Genomic DNA, 18,478 nt, shown 5'->3' with positions numbered 1-18,478 from the left:
TGTTTCTGCTACTTGCAACTGCAACATGTTGACTAGAAGACAATCGCAATTGTTTACTGTTGCTGCACCAGATATGCGCGCGGGTTTTATTATTATTTTCCTCTGAAACGGCATTGACAAGGCCATGTGGTACTCCGCATATGATGAAGTGTCTGCCCGGAGTCGCTCTACCATGTGAATGCCCCGGGCTCTTAAAGTTGCAATTTATGTAGCCAGATTCCTTAATGTAATGAAGCCATTAAATATAGTCTTTCAGCTACCAAGCCGAGGCGTTAGTCTAGGAAAACAGCAATAAGCGTTTTTGGCATAATTTTGAAGCTAACTCTGTCTTTTAAAATTAAATGTCAGATGGGGTATTAGGACTACACACTTTGAAGTTGGAATCTGTATAGCCCACCACTATGCTCTCATGACAATTTCCCAACTTATTGGCAATGTCAGACTGCGTGTCTGACAACGAGCACGTGCCCCCCAGACCATATAGTTTGCAAGTCCGATTCCGATTCAGTGAGTTGCCGGCCACGATTTTCATTCATTCATTGCATTGCCGACAGAATCGTGCGTATACGCACAACTCGTTTGTCAACCATCCGACTGACCAAGCAACTCTGAGGAAAATCCGTTAAAGCCACATATTTTCAGTTGGCCGAAGCCAGTTTCCTCATGCAACGGAACAGTGGCGCTGAACTTGACACAATTCGAGGCTCCACGTCGAGCCGGTCGATTGTGCAAATAAACTATTGGCGGGCAGAGCATTGCAAAAGTGACACAATTAGTGCAAAAATACATACGGATGGCTAATTACAGCGACGATTGCCACAATTGTTGGCCATTAGAGCGAACCATCCCAAGCCCAGATCCGATGTGGGCCCATTCAGATCGCCGGCGGAGGAGCTCCATTAATCACCGGCTCTGGGAGCTCGGCGTTTCTCACACAATCTCACACAAAAATGAATTGCCTCTTAATATCGAAACCGAAAGTGAGCTGAGATTGTAAGAATTGTCCGTCAATTTTGGCCAAGATCGCGTCTATCTATACGATTATTTATGATTTGTGCCTGCACGAAATTGAAATAACATTCGAGGTGTGGCTTTTGTTTTTCATATAATTAATGATCTATTAGTGGGGGGAACAAACACCGAAAGTTCAATTTAAATTAGGGTTTCTCGGTCCAGTAGCTTCCGCATTTGATTTCTAATGAGTATGGCTTCGAATGGCCATCTCTGTTAACTTGGCTTACAAGATGTCAATTCTGCTTTGGTTGGCAACCCATCAACGCAACAGATTTAATTATCATCTCCGCCTGTCTGCAAAGTGAATTGGATTGAATTGGACTGAAATGGAGTGGCATGAACTGGAGCTGGCGCTGGAACTGGGGACTTGGGTTTTGTTTTCGCTTGTTGCCGGCATCGAAATGATGGCTAATTGTTATTTTTGCATATGCAGGCATTCAGCCGCCTTGCATGTTGTTTGATTAGATACCAGGTCGCGGGAGGGAGGGAGTGGGCCTTACATAATAATCTAGTTAACAAATTGTGTCATGTGGAGAGCTGAGCTGAGCTCCGTTGGCCGAGTAACCGAGTATTCAAGTAACCAACTGAACTGTCTCACTTGCGGCTTGCATCCAATCTGCGGCAGCTGCAACTTTCGAAAGCGTTTCGCTTTTTTTTTTTGTCAGCAGGAGCAAGAGCTACAGGGAGAGAACAAAAACCACCGACTTGCATAACCAACTATGTCGCGAGGGTGTTGGCCTACAACTCCACATTAATATAAAAAAATCATTAAAATATTTAAAAATAAATAATCCCTGGCCAGCAATCTGGAGGAGATCAACGAGCTCCCAACTGAGCACGAATTTTTAACAGAGTTGTGCTACACGAAGCGAAATATGTTGACTTCCTGGCTCAACACCTTTTGGAAAGTATATCCCATTAGCGGAGAGTTTAATCTGGGCCCTAGACTCGTAAATTGTCATGGTAAAACTACAGTATGAATTTGAATAGCTTAATTTCGATCTGAATCTGAATCCGTTCTTAAATCTAGCACCAAAGATTTTCCAAAAGCCTAACAAACTTTTCTTTCAGTGCAACCCCTTTATGGTCAGCAAAATGCTGTGGCCCAAATATGATAGATCTTCAGGAGACGACGGGCGGACAATCATGTTCGAAACTCGGCTCTGGGTGTGTCCAGCCGAAATGGAAAACTGAAAACTGCGGAAAAGGGGCAAGCTGTGGAAAAGCCCAGGTCCGCCGGCAATTGTGGGTTAATGGGTGAATGTGCTGTTTGAACTACATTACAATGGTTAATCCGTTACTGCTCCATGGTCTCAGTTGTAGTTTGGAGTGGTTTTGACTCGCCTGGGCAAGTGGCAAAATATTTGTAATGCAAAACTAAACAAAAGACTTGGGCAACGAACTTGCTCGCGACGGGCAGGCAGCGGGAAATTATAGGAAATTTGCCAGCAGAAAACGTGGCAATAAAAGTAAATGGCTTTGCCTTTCTGGGGCTGGACATTCCTTCAATCCATTGTTATGGGGATTACCCTAAGAACCCTTATGTAGGGACCACCTAGGCCGTGTACCCTTGTCGGGCAGGTCCTGGCCTGTTGTAGGGGCTCTAAATTGAATTTCCTGGGCAAAGCTAACGCCCACTCCTAGACTGGTGCCTCTACAAAGTAAACCGAGTTCAATCTTTGATTACGGGGCAGCCACACGTCTCTGGGTTGCACAAGAGCCGATTGCCAACGGTGCGGTTAGCCGCGTCGTTGGGGATCACAAGATGCGGCAAGATTGGGACTCTGAGACATCTCTGTTGTGGTGGGCCCTCGATTGTTGCAACAGAATATCAGCGGAATGATTTTCATATCTATAAGATATATATCTTAAACTCGACAGCGACAGGAACAATTCTAAGCCGGATATGGCGAACAATGAGATCATATTGGACATGCCATTCCGAACAATGACTTTATCGAGAGCCAATAAATCAGCCAACTGAGCCACAAATTTCAACAACGTTACTAAAATACTACACTTGAAGAAATAATTTTAAGTTTTCGAGAATAGATATCTTCTGTGGTGAAGTAATCGGATATTCCATTAACGCAACCTAATTTTGCGACAAATATTTTGATCACAAAAGTCAAATTATATGTGGAAATTGTTTTAAATGTAAACCTATGCAATGGTAACCAATATAGCTATGACAATGGGCTAACAATTACAAAACCATATAAAAACCAATTCGATACGAAAAATCCGAAGCGGAAATTTTGTAAAGCTGACACGCCCCCTGGCCCAGTCGCCCCAGCCGGGCGATGCATTTTACATTTTGCATTGGTGAATGCATTGCGAAAAGTCCAAGTCAGAGTCCGAAATGAATGCAGGCCAGATTCGCAGACCTGCCTGGCAAATTGCCTTGGTGGCTGGTCTGAGCTCTCCGGTCTCCGTTCTAGGCCTGGCCACTGCCCGAAGGTCGATCTCTCCCCGGCGAACAATGGTGGCGATCTATGTAAATTTCGAGCGACATAATTGCTCGGATTAAGCTGTTGGTTTTTTTAGAGACTCCCCTCCCTCTGATAGGCCACACGCCCACCAAGAGTTTTGGCATTAAGCTGTCAGAAAACCCGAAGCCCAGATCCCAGATCAACATTTAGTATAGAAAAAGTATAAAGCCCGAACTGGTGGTATAAAATCAAATTGAAATCGAACGACCTTGGTACTTTTTGTGGGTGCACTTACTGCTGTCGGATAAAGAAAATCGTAATCAGTAAACAGATTTTCCTCGCGTTGTTATCTGATTTTGGGTATGACAGGCGTTTTACCTCCATTTGGTTTCATTAATCAATTAGGTTTTTTTTCACCCTTTTCTCTGGCTGCCAGCTTGAACCCTTTGTGTTTATTGATTGCAGTTTGATTTCTAACGAATTCCGATCGGCGTTCGGCGTTGGTCAAGGTCAGAGCTCTGTTCAATTGCTGCAGTTAGCATTGTTATTTTCGCTCCCGCCTCCTTCGATTTTGTGGTTTTCAACCACATTTCTGTGTTTTGTGGCATTCGCGAAGCGTAGTAGTAGCCGCTGGTCAAAAATGATCAAAGCCAGTCATGAGAAAATGTTAATTGGCATGAGTCCGCGTTGCCGCAGTTCAATATGTTAATTGCAATACAGTTTTGCATAATTAATTTAAATTATAACCTACTCACTTTTTCCAATTCCAACTCTTCTGTTGACTTGTGAACTGGCCAGCGTTCGGGGGACTATTGCGATTGCGCAATTCAGCTGACAGAACGAAACTCAAAATCAAAATCAAACGAATGACTTGGGCAACGAACTTGTTTCGCATAGTGCAGTGGATAGTGCCTGTTGCACAAACAATAGCAACAACTGAGCTGCAAACATTTGCCACTCAATCAGCAGGCAACAGCTAGTGCAACGAAGGCAACGCACACAAATTGCTTTAATTACAACAAATTTGTTTGAGTATATATAACTTGAGGTATTTCAGCCAAGTTTGTGCAGGAGCACTAAGAGAAATCCAGTGCCTGAAAGACTCTGTGTAGAAACAATGTTTTCCCTATCAAGTTTAGCATCTTGCAGTGTAGGGGCAAATGCTCTATGACTTTTTAGCCGACACCTCCGGACTCACGACGACTGTTCATGTCAGGCACCCGCAGTTGGAAAAATATGGCCAGATATCGCCGGCTCTCGAGGAGTCCACTCTCGACTCCACTCTCGACTCAGGTTTGGAGCAGCTCAAGTGACCAGACTCGGATCTCGGATTTCGGATCTGGGATCTGAGATCTCCTAGAGACTAGTATCTAGTCTCAGATCTTGGATCTTAAAGTCTGCTGACATGACGAGCCAACTGCTGCAGGCCACTTGGGCGTTGCAATTCTGCGAATCCGGCTGCCGACCTGGTCTGGGTGGTCTGGCCGGAGACTCTGGCTGGAACTTCTCGCCTGAGTCACAGCTCAAACGGGTAGTATTTGTGCATATGTGGAACGGATCTATTCCACGGCCTGCAATCTTGAATGGAATGGCTGTGAATAATTAAATCGAAAAGGAAACGGGCAATATGAAAAATTTGTAATTGTCATTCATGGGGCCTAGTCTAGACTCTAGAGGCTAGACTTGACTGGACTCGGTTCTCGGGGCGACTAGTGAGAGGCTTATGATTTGATCAAGGAATTTCCACATACTTAAGTAACGACTCTAGGAAATGGAACCTCTTATCAGGGAAGCTGAAAATAACTAGTTTGGTTTTCGATTGATAGTGAGGCTGATTCTGACACTTTTTAGTAGCAAACTCTAATAATCTGGCTGACCACTCCTCCGTTCTCCCAAATATGGTTCCCTCATCCATCAAAAACCTATCAATTACCAATCGAAACCTACTTTTCCACAGTCTCGGCTGCAGAAATTCAATTAATTGGCCACGGTGGTGCGTCATTTCAGTAAACAAAGGACGTAATCAGATCGTGCTCCAGTTCAGGCAGCCCGAGCTCCGAGGAACTGCCGTTCAATGGGCCCTGGGTGGTGTCCAAGGGGGTAGACTGTCTACCAGCTACCTTAATGTTTCTAGCCCCTTCTAGCTGATTTCTAGACTACGCTTCTTGGACAGTTGTTGCGATTACAACTGTTAGTGATCCGTTACAAGTCGCTAGCCGTTTGCGATGCGTCGTCGAATAGTCGTGCTAACCTTGAGATGATTACTTCAATTTTTAGATGGCCAGAGCTTACTAATTCGAGACAATTTATTAAATGAGGCAAAGCAGGGCAAGTACATGGCTCAAGACTAGAAAATATGCCATAAAACAAAGCGAGGCAGCGCCAAAATATGACAAAACAAAACGCTTTTCTTGTTTTTTTTTTGGCCTGGTAATGAGTTTTGGGCTGCACTGGTGGGGCTTTTGGGCCATAATGATGTGGCGCCATGCTGCGCCCCACTTCGCCGGCATCTTCTGCCATCCCCCTTGCGCAAGTTGGCTTTAATAAGCAAAACGGCCTACATGGCCTCCAATTAAAAGAAAATAATGGCAAATAGAAGCAATCAGTACACGGAAATGTAATTTAAATATTTAATTTACAGATTTTAAAACAGATTCCAAGCAGTTCCCTATAGAGGTTGAAAGAGTTTTTTATTGTGGATAACTTGAACAATTTCTCTCAGTGCAACATCATCAGCTGGTAGCTTCGATAGACGACGCCCAGCTCCCAGGCGGCAATGGCAAAAAAGAAACAAAACATAGAACATAGACAACATTAGCTTGGTAGCCCACGAAATAGACGAGCGAACAAATTGCAACATGCACTTTGATGGCGGGGGAGGAAGGGGGCAAGACACCTCCGCCCACCCAAATGCAATTTTTGTTGTTGCCGGGCTTGGGGGCTGCCAAAGAAGCCATTGTTTTATTTTATTCATAAATATATATTTTCGCTGGCGGTTAATTTTATTCGTGCCATAAGATTGTTTTGCCAGGGAGCTCGGCAGAGGCCATTTCAATTAAGTCGTGATGGGAGATGGAAATGCTAGTTAACCCTTTTTTTTTGCGATTCGGAAACCGATCATGATTTTATAATTAATATGATTTGGTAATTAATATTAATTGGATATGTAAATGTTTGGGGTGTTGGTTGATAGAACTCGGTAATCGAATATCGCCTGTTATCCCGCTTGAGGTTTCTCCTCCCATGGGTACAAAGACATTTCACAATTATTTGCTTTGCATACCAGATCCAAAGGCAAAGGCAAAGCCTAAGCCCATCAAAAGTTATCTCACAAATCAGACAATTTCCAAGCCGAAAGCCCAGAGCCCGAAAACCGCAGCCAACGACCGCTCCACATCCGAGCTGAACTTCACTCTCGTTTTCAAAAAGCATAAAATAATTGCCAGCCAGCGTTGGCGTTGGAGGAGATGGAGGAGAGAGAGGGACCCTGGAGGGGTCTCGGAGGGGCAGTAACTTCTTGGGCTTCGCTCCGCAGAGCTTGGCTTGCTTTGCATTGTTTTTGCCGACCAACCGACCAACCAGCCAAGCACCGACTCGCTTTCGGTTGTAACTCGGTTCGTGTTTGGGCCGCTCGGGCGTTGGCTTGTATATAAAAGCGGCTTCCTTCTGGGTTCTAGTTATCAGTTGAATCCAGCTCAACGTCCAACACACACCTAGCCAATCCTCCGAAACCCAAAAACCAATCCATTCGCAATGGCCTTCTTCAAAGTGAGTGACCAAGGAGTTATCCTCCCCGTCAAGTGCAACAGTGCCTTGCCGTGTCCTGTTTTCAGTGGAGTGTACCGACTCTGTGCTAATTGTGCTCTTCTCTCCGTGTCTAGTCCCTGATCTGCCTGGCTGTTCTCAGCGTGGCTTCCGCCGGAGTCCTGCACGGCGCCGGCCTGCACGGAGCTGGCCTGTACGCCGCTGCCCCCGCCATCTACGCCGGCCATGGCCATCATGACGAGGGAATCGATTACCATGTAAGTTTCTCTGAAGGATTATTAGGGATATCATCATTTGGATAAAGGCATCCACAAAATTACTTGACGTATATAATATGTTTAAGTAGTTTTTGAAAAATATTACTCATACGACATGTTTGCCACAGAACCATTAATTTTTTGGAACCTTATGCCAAAAGTGGCTGTACCAACACCTCAAGTGCTGACTTACTCGACCAGGGTCGCCATTGCTTTTGACATTTGGGGATTTTCCCACGATCGGTCCATTAGCATAGCCAGATGGTGGCCAGTATGGCGTGTGGCATGCACACCAAATTAACACCAACTCCCGCGCCTCGAGGGTCTCGACCCTAATTCGCATTTCTCACGGACCTAAAACGTATTTATTTTGATCATCCCCAGGCCTACCCTAAGTACCACTACAACTATGGAGTCGCCGACTCGCACACCGGAGATGTCAAGTCCCAGCACGAAGTGCGCGACGGTGATGTTGTGAAGGGATCCTACTCCCTGGTGGAGCCCGACGGTTCGGTGCGCACCGTGGAGTACACCGCCGATGACCACAACGGTTTCAACGCAGTCGTCCACAAGACCGGCCCCACCGTGCACCATGCTGCCCCGGCCGTCGTTGCCCACGCCGCTCCCGCCGTGGTTGCTCACGCTCCCCTGGTGGCTCATGCTCCAGCCATCGCCCACCATGTGTCCGCTGCTCCCGCCGTGCCCTATGCCGGATCCCTGGCGCATCATGCCGCCGCCGTGCCAGCTTACGGATACTCCACCCACAACGCCCACGCGCATGTGGCTCACTACTAAGAAGCCACCTGGAGGAGGAACCACCATAACTGCCACCACTACCACAACCACCACTCTCTAATTTGTAATTTATTAAGCACGTTGACGACCTCACAAACTGGACTACGGAAATGGATATGGATGATCGGTCCATGACGAAGCCTGCTCCAATACTCAGAACCCAGTCATGTCCATCGCCTGTGTAAATAGGAGCCGGAGGGCATTCCGGACGGAGTCCCTCCTGCCTGCTCTATCATCTGTCTCCCTCTCACACACACATTGCCGTCTCTGTCTCAGCTTTCGCGCAATTCTCTGCAATTTGTTTGCAAACTCAACCTTCTCTAAATGTTGTACATAAAGAAACCTTAAAATCATGCCACGCCCACGAACAACCAACCTGCCAAGATGAAGAAAAGCAAACAAAACTCTAAAAAAATAATAAAAAAACACACACAATTTATATATTGTATTATAATAACTTTGTGTCTAATTTAAGTTTGAAGCTGAACTGGCAAATGCTATAAATACAGAATGTAGTGAATTATAAAAATTCAATGTGCTGACTTTCACTTTCGAATCTGCTTCTGATTCTAATTAGTAATTACCAATCACCTGTGCTGGCAATCACTTGTGAGATCTATAGGAATGGATGGGAGTCATTCTTGGCGGGATCACGCCATTTGATTGACAATTATCGAGCTGGCTAATTTGTGGGCGTCGGTAGAAAAGGTGAAGGTGAGCTTCGGTTCAGCCTGCAACCAGTTACCAGGCAGCACTTGTTAACTTATTATCTATCAGTCGAAGAACTCTGACATCTCTGCGATGAGAACACGTGCTTCTTAATCTTGGCTGGGTTGGGCAGAGCCTTGACACCCTTGTCGAGATATTATTTAATTTATATAAGTAATATCAGACATCAATTTATATCTAAGCTCGAAGTTTGGTGAAAATTAATGATTTTTAACATAAAAAGAATAATTTTAAAAATTTTAATGCTAAAACCATGAATTTATAATTAGTTATAATATTATATATATTAATATATTGTATTTTGGACTGCCAGGATTGTAACGGATTTAGTACAACGTGATGGTCCTTCAACATAAGCTAAACTTTAAAAAATTTAAAAATACTTTTAGGCAAAACTAAAGCCAAACAAAAGCATTAAGCTTTTCAAATATGGTCAAGATTCGCACTGGCTAACAAAGCCTGCTTTTAGGCCTTCAAAGATATATATTTTAACAAAAGAGTACTTTGCAGGTAAGTCAATAAGTCTTGAACTAACTTGAATTTTGAAAAATGCATGAAACGCCAAAATGGCCCCCATCGATGGCCATATCTTAAATACCTTAAACGATTTCTAGATCGATTCTCTACTAATCTGCATCAAAATCTAGTAACAAATAATTTTTGAGATTTTTTGAGATTCTCTATCAATCTGCATCAAAATCCACAAACAAATACATTTTGTGATTTTTTGTCAAATTTTCCGGAGGGTCCCCTATAAAATTCTTAAAAACGCATGAAATGCCAAAATGGCCCCCATCGATGGCCATATCTTGGCCAATTTTCATCCGATTCTTGAGCGGCGTACCTTAAACGATTTCTAGATCGATTCTGTATCAATCTGCATCAAAATCCACAAAGAAATAAATTTTGAGATTTTTTGTCAAATTTTCCGAAGGGTCCCCTATAAAATTCTTAAAAATGCATGAAACGCCTAAATGGCCTCCATCGATGCCCATATCTTGGCCAATTTTCATCCGAATCTTGAGCAGCGTACCTTAAACGATTTCTAGATCGATTCTCTACTAATCTGCATCAAAATCAACAAACAAATACATTTTTACATTTTTTTTTCAAATTTTCTGGAGCATCCCCTTAAAATTTTTTAAGAACCGTTGGGCCCACAATTTGGCCCACAGCGGAATATCTTAAACGATTTGGGAATACATTCTCCCTAAATATTTAAAACCTTTTAAACCTCCAAACGATATTTTTCTTAGATTATTTATGAAATTGTCTGGAGGATCCTCTTTAAAATTCTGTAGAATGCACATGCGATGCATGTATCTTTTCTAACAATGGTTCGATTTCCAAATTTTCTAGTTGATCCCATTTGAAAGTGATTTTAAAATTGGAAGGCGAATGACCCTAGAGATAATTTTACACAGGACACCACGAACGCATATTTTTTTAAATTATTCGAGTCTCTTACTACAAAGTAAACAAATAATATTTTGAAGATACAGTTGGTATATCCTATTACCTAGTTACCACTAACAAGGTCAAGCGGGATTTTCTCCAGAAACCGCAGTTTCCCTATACCCGTGCGCACTTTTACGTGTGGTATCCGCAGCAAAAACATGCCTCTTGTGGGGGCCTTCATTGGGGCGCCTCTTCTCCGCAGTGACTATAAACAATAACTCCGAAACATTTAAGTCACAAGAGCCGAGTGTGTGGTGGAGGCTTCCGCATGCAACAAATCTTCGCATTTCCGTCACTTTTAACGTGCGAACGACAGCAGACAAAGCAAAATATTGATCTCTTAATGGGCACAACGTGAACTTGTTTAGACAAACTATCAAAAAACAAATGGAAAATGGTGCAAAATCGCTGGGCGAGGGAAAAAGAATTTATCAGAGATCAGCCGAGCAGCGGAGCGTTTAAATGTGCGCATTTTTCGAGCCAGAGTCGAAAACAAAAGGGTAGACATATGCAAGTATCTCATACGTGGGTCCATTAATTTCCCGGCCAGAGAACTGGCGTCGGACAGCGGGCCCCTGTGGGGGCGGATTCTCGGCCAACACCTGAGGTCGACCTGGGGAATGCCGGAAGGAAGTTTCCGCTGGTTAACTAGATCCACGTCAAGTGTTTAATGCCTCTTCCCCCAGCTCGGAGTAATATCTTCATTTGGCAAGCACTACTCTTCATCCGTTCAATGTCGAATTTCTGTATCTACTCTCGGTGCTCCAGTAACCTTTAGATGGCCAGTAACTTCTTCATAGCGAAATGACAGTTACTAAGTTTTTCTTACTCCGACCAAGGCAGTTGACATTCAAGATGATTCCAGTGCCTCAATAAACTGTCGCCAACACGTGCTCTTTATATGGCATCGATTGCATCTGAATCTGTGTATCTGTAAGTTTGCATGGCGGTAGCAGTAAGATGCAACTTCGCAGATACACGCTGATACAATTTATAGATAATCAAATACAGGTTGCTACTGGCTTTGGGGTGTGAGGTGGTTAACTTGTTGAAAGATTTGTTAATGCCAGTGGCACAGTATAAAATTTGTTTTAAAGACTTGTGACAAAAAGAAATAATAATTATGATTGAAATAAAGGTATATAATAGATATCTAATAGACACATAGGCTATACTCTAATATAGTCAATATTCTTGTTTAATGCCCCATCATTTACCATAGACCCACTGTTGAATGCTAAATGTCGTCTGCCTGTCTGCGTAATTGAAAAATGCCATTAATTGATGATAAATGGTGATCTGATCGGACATAATTGAATAGAAGTTGACTTCTCTAGAAGCGCTCATAAACAAGAGACAGCCCATTGCAGATGTTCGCCGATGCATAATCAGAAAACCAGACCGACTGTCAGAGGCAATTATATAACAATGTTAACTGGATTAGTTGGGCCGTTAATGTGATGCTTTGCTAGTCCGGCAAACAGTCTGCAACAAATTGGCCGCAAAGGTGCGAAGAATTCGCTTCAAATTTATGGGGGCCCAGAGGCCGAGGAAGAAACTCGAAGACCCGCAAACCAGCAGCCCCATTCATTTGCATTTTATTACCGCGGACGCATTTGCCACGGGTCATTCTGTAACAGGGCAGCCCCTGCCTAACAATGGTCACTCAATTGGAGATGGATCCGGAGACTGGCGACTGGAGCTGGAGCTGGATAGGAGGCACTCAACCATGGCCAACTAAGCGCGACAACAATGACAGCAAATGGTAGTTGGTAGCCCCTGAAAATGAGACCCGAGTCCGCCGCCCACTCTTGACTTGCAACACTCGCACCTTGGCTCGAGTCACCCCGTTTCATTCCGTTCCCCATGTTGCAAGAGCCAGTTGTCGAAGCACTCCATTGTCAAATTAGGCGGTCGCTGCGCAAACAAGCCGAAATTAGGTGACCAAACTAAACCAAGTCAAAGTCATCGCCAGCCAAAGCCAGCTCTGGCTTATGACTGGGCTATGGATTTGGCCAAAAGTGCCAGCTCACGGCAATTGCATTGCCGATTCCCTTGAGACTGACACTTTGTGCAGAATGAACTTGCCAATGAGCGACTATTCAGATCAAGGGATATGGGAACTGATTAGCCTGAATGGGGATAGGTTTCCTAAGAAGTCCAATTTAAATTTTTTGTTAAAATTCCTTTGATGTATTCCACATCTAGAATATAACAATCATTGCCTGCCTAAATCTACTACGTTTTTCCGTAAGTTAAATGAAAAGTTAATTGCCAGAATTCGTACAACAATGCCCAGCACGCACATTTATGCGAAGTCTTCTGAGTCAGCAAAAAAGCGTATGGTTTCCTCGACTGCATATGGAAAACCTTCGGAAAATGCCGACAATCGCTGGCCAGATTTTCCCAAGACTAGGTAGCTAAATTCTTGGCGGCATGCAAATTGACTTAATCTAGTATTTAGTTTACAAAAACCGCAGCCGAAGCCAAAAAAGTAGATAGACAATTGTTTCCATCCAAGTCGAAGGTCGAAGCCGCCGAGGGCCCCTTTTTCTGCCTCTGGGCCGGGTCAGTTTCGGATTACTTTTGAAGCGCTCCTCGCCATTTAATTAAAGTCTTTAGCCCGCCCCTTGCAGCGGTTAATTATGTGAAAATGTGCCCGAGAAACGTCGACCTACACAGGCAACTGGCTTGCACTATTAGCCGCACTAATCATAGCTGGCTATTTACACCGACTACGGTTAAAGCCTTTGCGGTTGACAATTTCTGATTTGGTTTTTGGGCTGCCAGACAGACCGCAATTGGCACGTTCTCATCTCGGTTCAAGGATGGGCATGGGCCATAAATTAAATATTGCAATTTCACCTGAACTGGCTTTTGTTGGGAAGACAAAAGCGGGCTTTAAAGATGGAATTACACTATTTTGACTTACATATATTTCAATCTCTATAGTATGACTTTAAAGTTCATCTAATCCATCCTAAGAAATGCTTTGGATCGGTGATCATAAATCGTCCACTTTAGGAAACTTTGCTTTCGTTTCGAGCCTAGATTGGAAGCCAACTTAATGCGCTTGACCTTCAGCCAAGAATGTTAGAGAGACAGAGACAAAGGCCCAAGACCCGGGGGTCCAGTTGTGGCAGTTGCCTTAGCATTTGCAACTATTTTTAGTGGCTGTCATTGAAGTAGATCACTGAGAATTTCGCATGTGCCGAATAACTAGGGCCTCATTGTACTGCGCACTGCAATTGCAACTTGACCCGATTCCGGGTTTGATTTAGACTTAGATTCTTTGTCAGCGATTTATTTCGGTTTCGATTTCGGTTGCGGAGGAATTAAGTTGTTAAATAAATTGGTGCCTAGTGGAGCAGGGCAATCATTTCTTGCAGAAATCGAGGAAATTAATGATTAACTCGAATGATTAATCTCGCATAATTCTGAGCTGGAAAAGAGGTGACTGTCGCCACTCCATTGGGTGACTTCATTGACAATGGCTGGGGATTGGCAACACCATCTCCAATCTTGGGACAACAACGCCACCCCATTCAAACACCGGGTGTGAGGCAACATCCCATATGGACCCATATCCATGCCCCTTCGGTCTCGTGGCAACTCACCACAGAAAGAGTGGTGCAAAAGCGACTGAAGCGGGAGCAGAAAAAAGTGGCTGGAGCGTTCGCCACAGCCGAGTGGCTGAGAAATCAAAAGTCTTGGCATTGTGCCGACTGCTCTGCGACTGCGCAGCTCCCTGCTCTGCCTGCGGCATTCGCACAATTCGCGCTTATTTAATGGAAACTTGCTTTTAGAATCGCCACAGTATTCCGGGCAACTTGGCGGTGTTTGTATCTGGTGCCGTTGAACTACTACAAGTAATCTATCCTTACTAGTTTAAAAAATCAAATCCTTCAGTGAAGTGCTTCCAACTCGGACTGACTATCATCTTTCGTCTTTTGTGTTTACTTTTAGCAAAAAATACCCTCCACGACTCAAGTGAATTTCAACCAAAACGTATTCTCTAAAAAATAAAATGGCCAACTTTGTGTGCTTCGTGATCCTTTCGGTGTCTCTGTTCGCCAGTGTGGTGGTGGCTAAGCCAGGATACGCATTGGACTACTACGTGAGTCTCGAAAACTGGATGTTCTAGTTTCATTTTTTATGCCAGTGTATTTTTTATACCTCCTCGAATCCTCTATTAGTAAAAAGTTGAATACTATTCGAACAAGAAGTGTCAAAAAATGTCTTAGAATATTGGATCATGGAAGGCCTTACATTCAATACCCAAACCCCCCCTCATTTAGAAACATATACATAATATAGTACTATCTTTTCTCACCCCAGGATCACCCAAAATATGCCTTCAATTACGGTGTGGCGGACCACACTACCGGAGACGTAAAGTCGCAGCATGAGACCCGCGACGGCGACGTGGTCAAGGGTAAGTTCTATGTTAGCCCTGAACCCTCTAATTCTTACCTTCAATTCCTTCCCATTAGGTCAGTACTCTCTGGTTGAGCCCGACGGCTCCATCCGCACAGTGGACTACACGGCAGATCCCATCCACGGCTTCAACGCAGTAGTGACCAAGTCAGGACCCACTGTCCACGCTCAGGCCGTCGTGGCCAAGCCCATTGTGGCCCACAAGCCCATTCTAGCCCACTACGAACCCCAGGTGGTGAAGCACGTGGCCCCCGCACCTCTGGTTGTGGCTGCCTCCCCAGCGCCATACGGTAAGTAGTTTCTTGATTCTTGAGAGGATTAAGCGGACTTAGTGAGGGAATAGCTGCACTTTTCTAGTTGGCCTTCACTTTTACTTTACCCTCTGGTGGCACTTCTTCCCAAACATACCCACTCCTGCGTAGTTGAATCTTCGGGGCCCACTCCCCCTCCCACAGCCACTTCCAATTCCATTTTCGAATCCATTTCCATTTCCACTTGCTCTTCTAGGCATGAACACGTATCGCATGCTAAAGCTGTTCAGGCGTCATGCCAACTATCTAAACAATCAGTATCGCAAGTTGCGCCCAGACGACGAAGACGATGGCGATGCTGATCTTGGCGTTGACGTTGATTACTATGCAGCCTACTGAGAATATCTTTACCATAATTCCATTGTAATCTCATCATTTCTAGCTTGGGTTGGCAATTCATTCAATAAATTGCAATTAGTCTCATTGAGTTCGTGCCCAGTGGTGCGGCTAATATGAATCATATCCCTGGGGGCGGGAGCAGGGGCAGTAACTGGGTTACAAATGTGTAGCATCATTAGCACGGTTGACTAATCCAAGGCACGCCCATTCAGCAGTTGCCTCACTTTTCTCTGATCTGATCCCAAAGATCTTGGCTTTGTCTGTGCTCAGGTTTTTCTGCACTAACGGGCCTTGAATTTCCCACACTGATTATGTCAGGTGCATCGTCTTCCCAAAAAAATCTTGCCACCGCAACATATTTTTCATGAAAATGGCTGTTTCTTCTTCGGCGATTTCCATTCTCCAGCTCACACTCCTCACAAAGCCAACAGCATAATTTTCTCAATGTCGCAACATTTTGTCTCTGCCGTGGCTGTTGTTGCTGTTGCTGTGGCAGCCTGGGAAACGAATACACACTCATGTGAAAACTCATAATTGTTGTGGGTGCTGCGGTGCAATTTTAATTGAGAATTATCAGCAAAACGCACAGCGAAAGAAATCAGTAAGCCCCCCTTGCCAGAAACAAAAGACTTAGGCAACGAACTTTGCATACAAAACGGCAAGCAAAAAGCTACAGACAAGCAACCCCAAACAAACAGCACCTGTGACCAATTGACTGACAAATTCGTGCACAAAACCCCATTATTTGCTTAAAGAAATTGCAAAGAAAATACTACGGTCTATGGTCAGAGCATTGAGATGTTGGGTTCGTTTATTTTTACATTTTGCTGAGCTACTTAACTACAATAACAAACTGTTAGCACAGCTGTTGCCGCAGTTTACTTTAGTTTTTTGTCGGTCATTATTACAACAGCCGAAGAGAGCGAAATAAATTTAAGCCGACCCCCGGCCAGCCAACTCAAAGTATATATTTGTATGTCTATTCCGATCTTCAAGTGGCCAAGCACTATGCGCCGGCGGCAGCTGCTCCCATCCACTACGACTACGACGACGGCTACTACAACCAGGCCCAGTACGAGTACATTCCCCAGTACGATTCCGGCCCCTATGGACACTATGCGAGCCCCTATGCGGGCCACTACTAGGACCGGCCAGTAACCGGCGGAAGTTCTAGCCCTTTAAGCAACACTTAGTTTGTACTCTTCCAGGAAACTCAATGGATTCTCTCAGAGCTAGACCTATCTAGACCTGACTAGAGAGGATAGCTGCAACGTTCTTCCAACTTAAGTTATGTAAAATATATCTGTACAATAAAGTTTCGAAAACGACAATATAAACTCAGAAGTTATTTAAATGAAAATGTTTTTTTGACTTTATTCTAATAAAAGAAAATATGAATATCTATAAAAATACAAATGTTTTTCTTGCCTTTGCTGGCAGATGTCTTAAATAAAATAAATATGCAGCTCCCCAATCGATTCGGTCGATGTTGGCGTTACAATTTACAATTCTCTTGTCATTAATGCAGTCTGATCTACCCAGTATAGACGATAGATGTATCCCATTGCCAATTGAGTGCTTTGAATTTCATTTGCGGATTCAAAGCCAACGAGAAATATTGCCTTTTTCCGTTGGCGTTTCCCCAAAAAAATTTGCATTGACATAGGCAAAAAAAGTTTAAGATTTTCACGGTTCACAAATTAGTTTACATAAGCGCTTTTTTTGGGTTTTAGTTTCTGTTGTGGATGGCCCATATCATGGCCTAATTGGCTCTCAAGGCATTTCTTCCGGTGGCTTTAACTGACCCGCCAAATGGTCAAAAAAAATGGAAAAATGCTTTGAGCCAACTAAAAGCTTGGCCTAAACAGGGTTCGAAAATAGGGAAGTAACAGATGCTCAGAATTCTTTAGCATACTTTTTGGCGCTCGATAAGGTTTTTAAACAAGAAGCTACACTGCCATTATTGAAAAAGACATGGCACCCATGTCATAAGCTTTGCTGTACATTTTCTTTATGTCAGTAACTGGCAACAAAAAGTTGTAACACCACAACGTATACTTAACATTTCGACAAAATATCACTCATACGATCGGGGGACCAGTATTAATTGCAGAGTGTAATCTTGATGGTTGCTAATCTGAGTACAACGAGATACCATACAATTAGCCAATCGTTTAATTTACAAATAAATTGAATTCGGACTCGATCTTAATAACTGCTAATTGTTCTGGCAAGTACTGATTGCAGCCAATCCACACCACGCAGATAGCTCACCGAGCCATTGCAAAACGGATGTCGGCGTTGATAGCGCTGCTCTAACTAACTGGAAGCGTCTTCTTAACGTCATGTTTGTGGCCCAAGGTTGCGGACCAAGAACTGGTCTCCCAGTTGCTTTGCATAAATTGCAGATTAGACCGTTCAGTGCGATATCTAAGGCGACTGAGTTATGAGTTGCATTGCCACCACAATGTATTCAAATAATTTGTTCCAGTGTGAGATTGCATCAGGCTGGACGGAGTCGAGCTCCGCAATAGGTTTGCACAACCCGGAGTCATTTGGGCGCATTAGGATTGAATTAAAATTGCTGGGATTGTGCGGGCTCCAATGAAAGTGACAATTAACCAAACTAAAAACTGAAACTGTTTTTTGTTTGTTGGCATTTCCTCGAGTGTTTGCCAGAGAGGTTTGGGTCTCCAGTTCACAGCCCCAGAGCCAGAGCCTGAAAAGTCTGAAAAGTCAAACCTCAATTATAGTAAACGCCAGCAGCAGCCTACCCGGCTCCTATATATAACATATGGTCACTTGTATATATGGGCAAATATATATATTCGGAGCGAGTATATGGCACCGGTAAGCTGCCTGCCAAAGTGGACAATTTAATGTGGCTGTCATGTTAAGTGCCAAGCCAATAATTTAAGCCTCATTTTTCGTGGCTAAGAAA

The 18,478-nt window shown here is 43.9% G+C and overlaps 2 protein-coding genes across 2 annotated transcripts; both read left to right on the top strand.

Annotated features, from left to right (window-relative positions):
* The first annotated feature begins 7,102 nt into the window (after positions 1-7,102).
* Positions 7,103-8,797, top strand: Cpr62Bc (Cuticular protein 62Bc). Its single transcript, XM_017234390.2, has 3 exons — positions 7,103-7,214; positions 7,328-7,468; positions 7,853-8,797. The coding sequence occupies exons 1-3, from the start codon at positions 7,200-7,202 to the stop codon at positions 8,261-8,263; spliced, it is 567 nt and encodes a 188-aa protein (XP_017089879.1). The 5' UTR covers positions 7,103-7,199; the 3' UTR covers positions 8,264-8,797.
* Positions 8,798-14,246: 5,449 nt separating this feature from the next.
* Cpr62Bb (Cuticular protein 62Bb) lies at positions 14,247-16,897 on the top strand. Its single transcript, XM_017234399.2, has 5 exons — positions 14,247-14,319; positions 14,417-14,567; positions 14,789-14,885; positions 14,944-15,177; positions 16,534-16,897. Exons 2-5 carry the CDS (start codon positions 14,478-14,480, stop codon positions 16,680-16,682), a joined length of 570 nt encoding a protein of 189 aa, XP_017089888.2. The 5' UTR covers positions 14,247-14,319; positions 14,417-14,477; the 3' UTR covers positions 16,683-16,897.
* The last annotated feature ends 1,581 nt before the right edge of the window (positions 16,898-18,478 follow it).

Source organism: Drosophila bipectinata, chromosome 3L (genome assembly GCF_030179905.1).
Source record: "Drosophila bipectinata strain 14024-0381.07 chromosome 3L, DbipHiC1v2, whole genome shotgun sequence".
Lineage (NCBI taxonomy): Eukaryota > Metazoa > Arthropoda > Insecta > Diptera > Drosophilidae > Drosophila > Drosophila bipectinata.
This window is presented reverse-complemented; position numbering and strand designations above follow the sequence as displayed.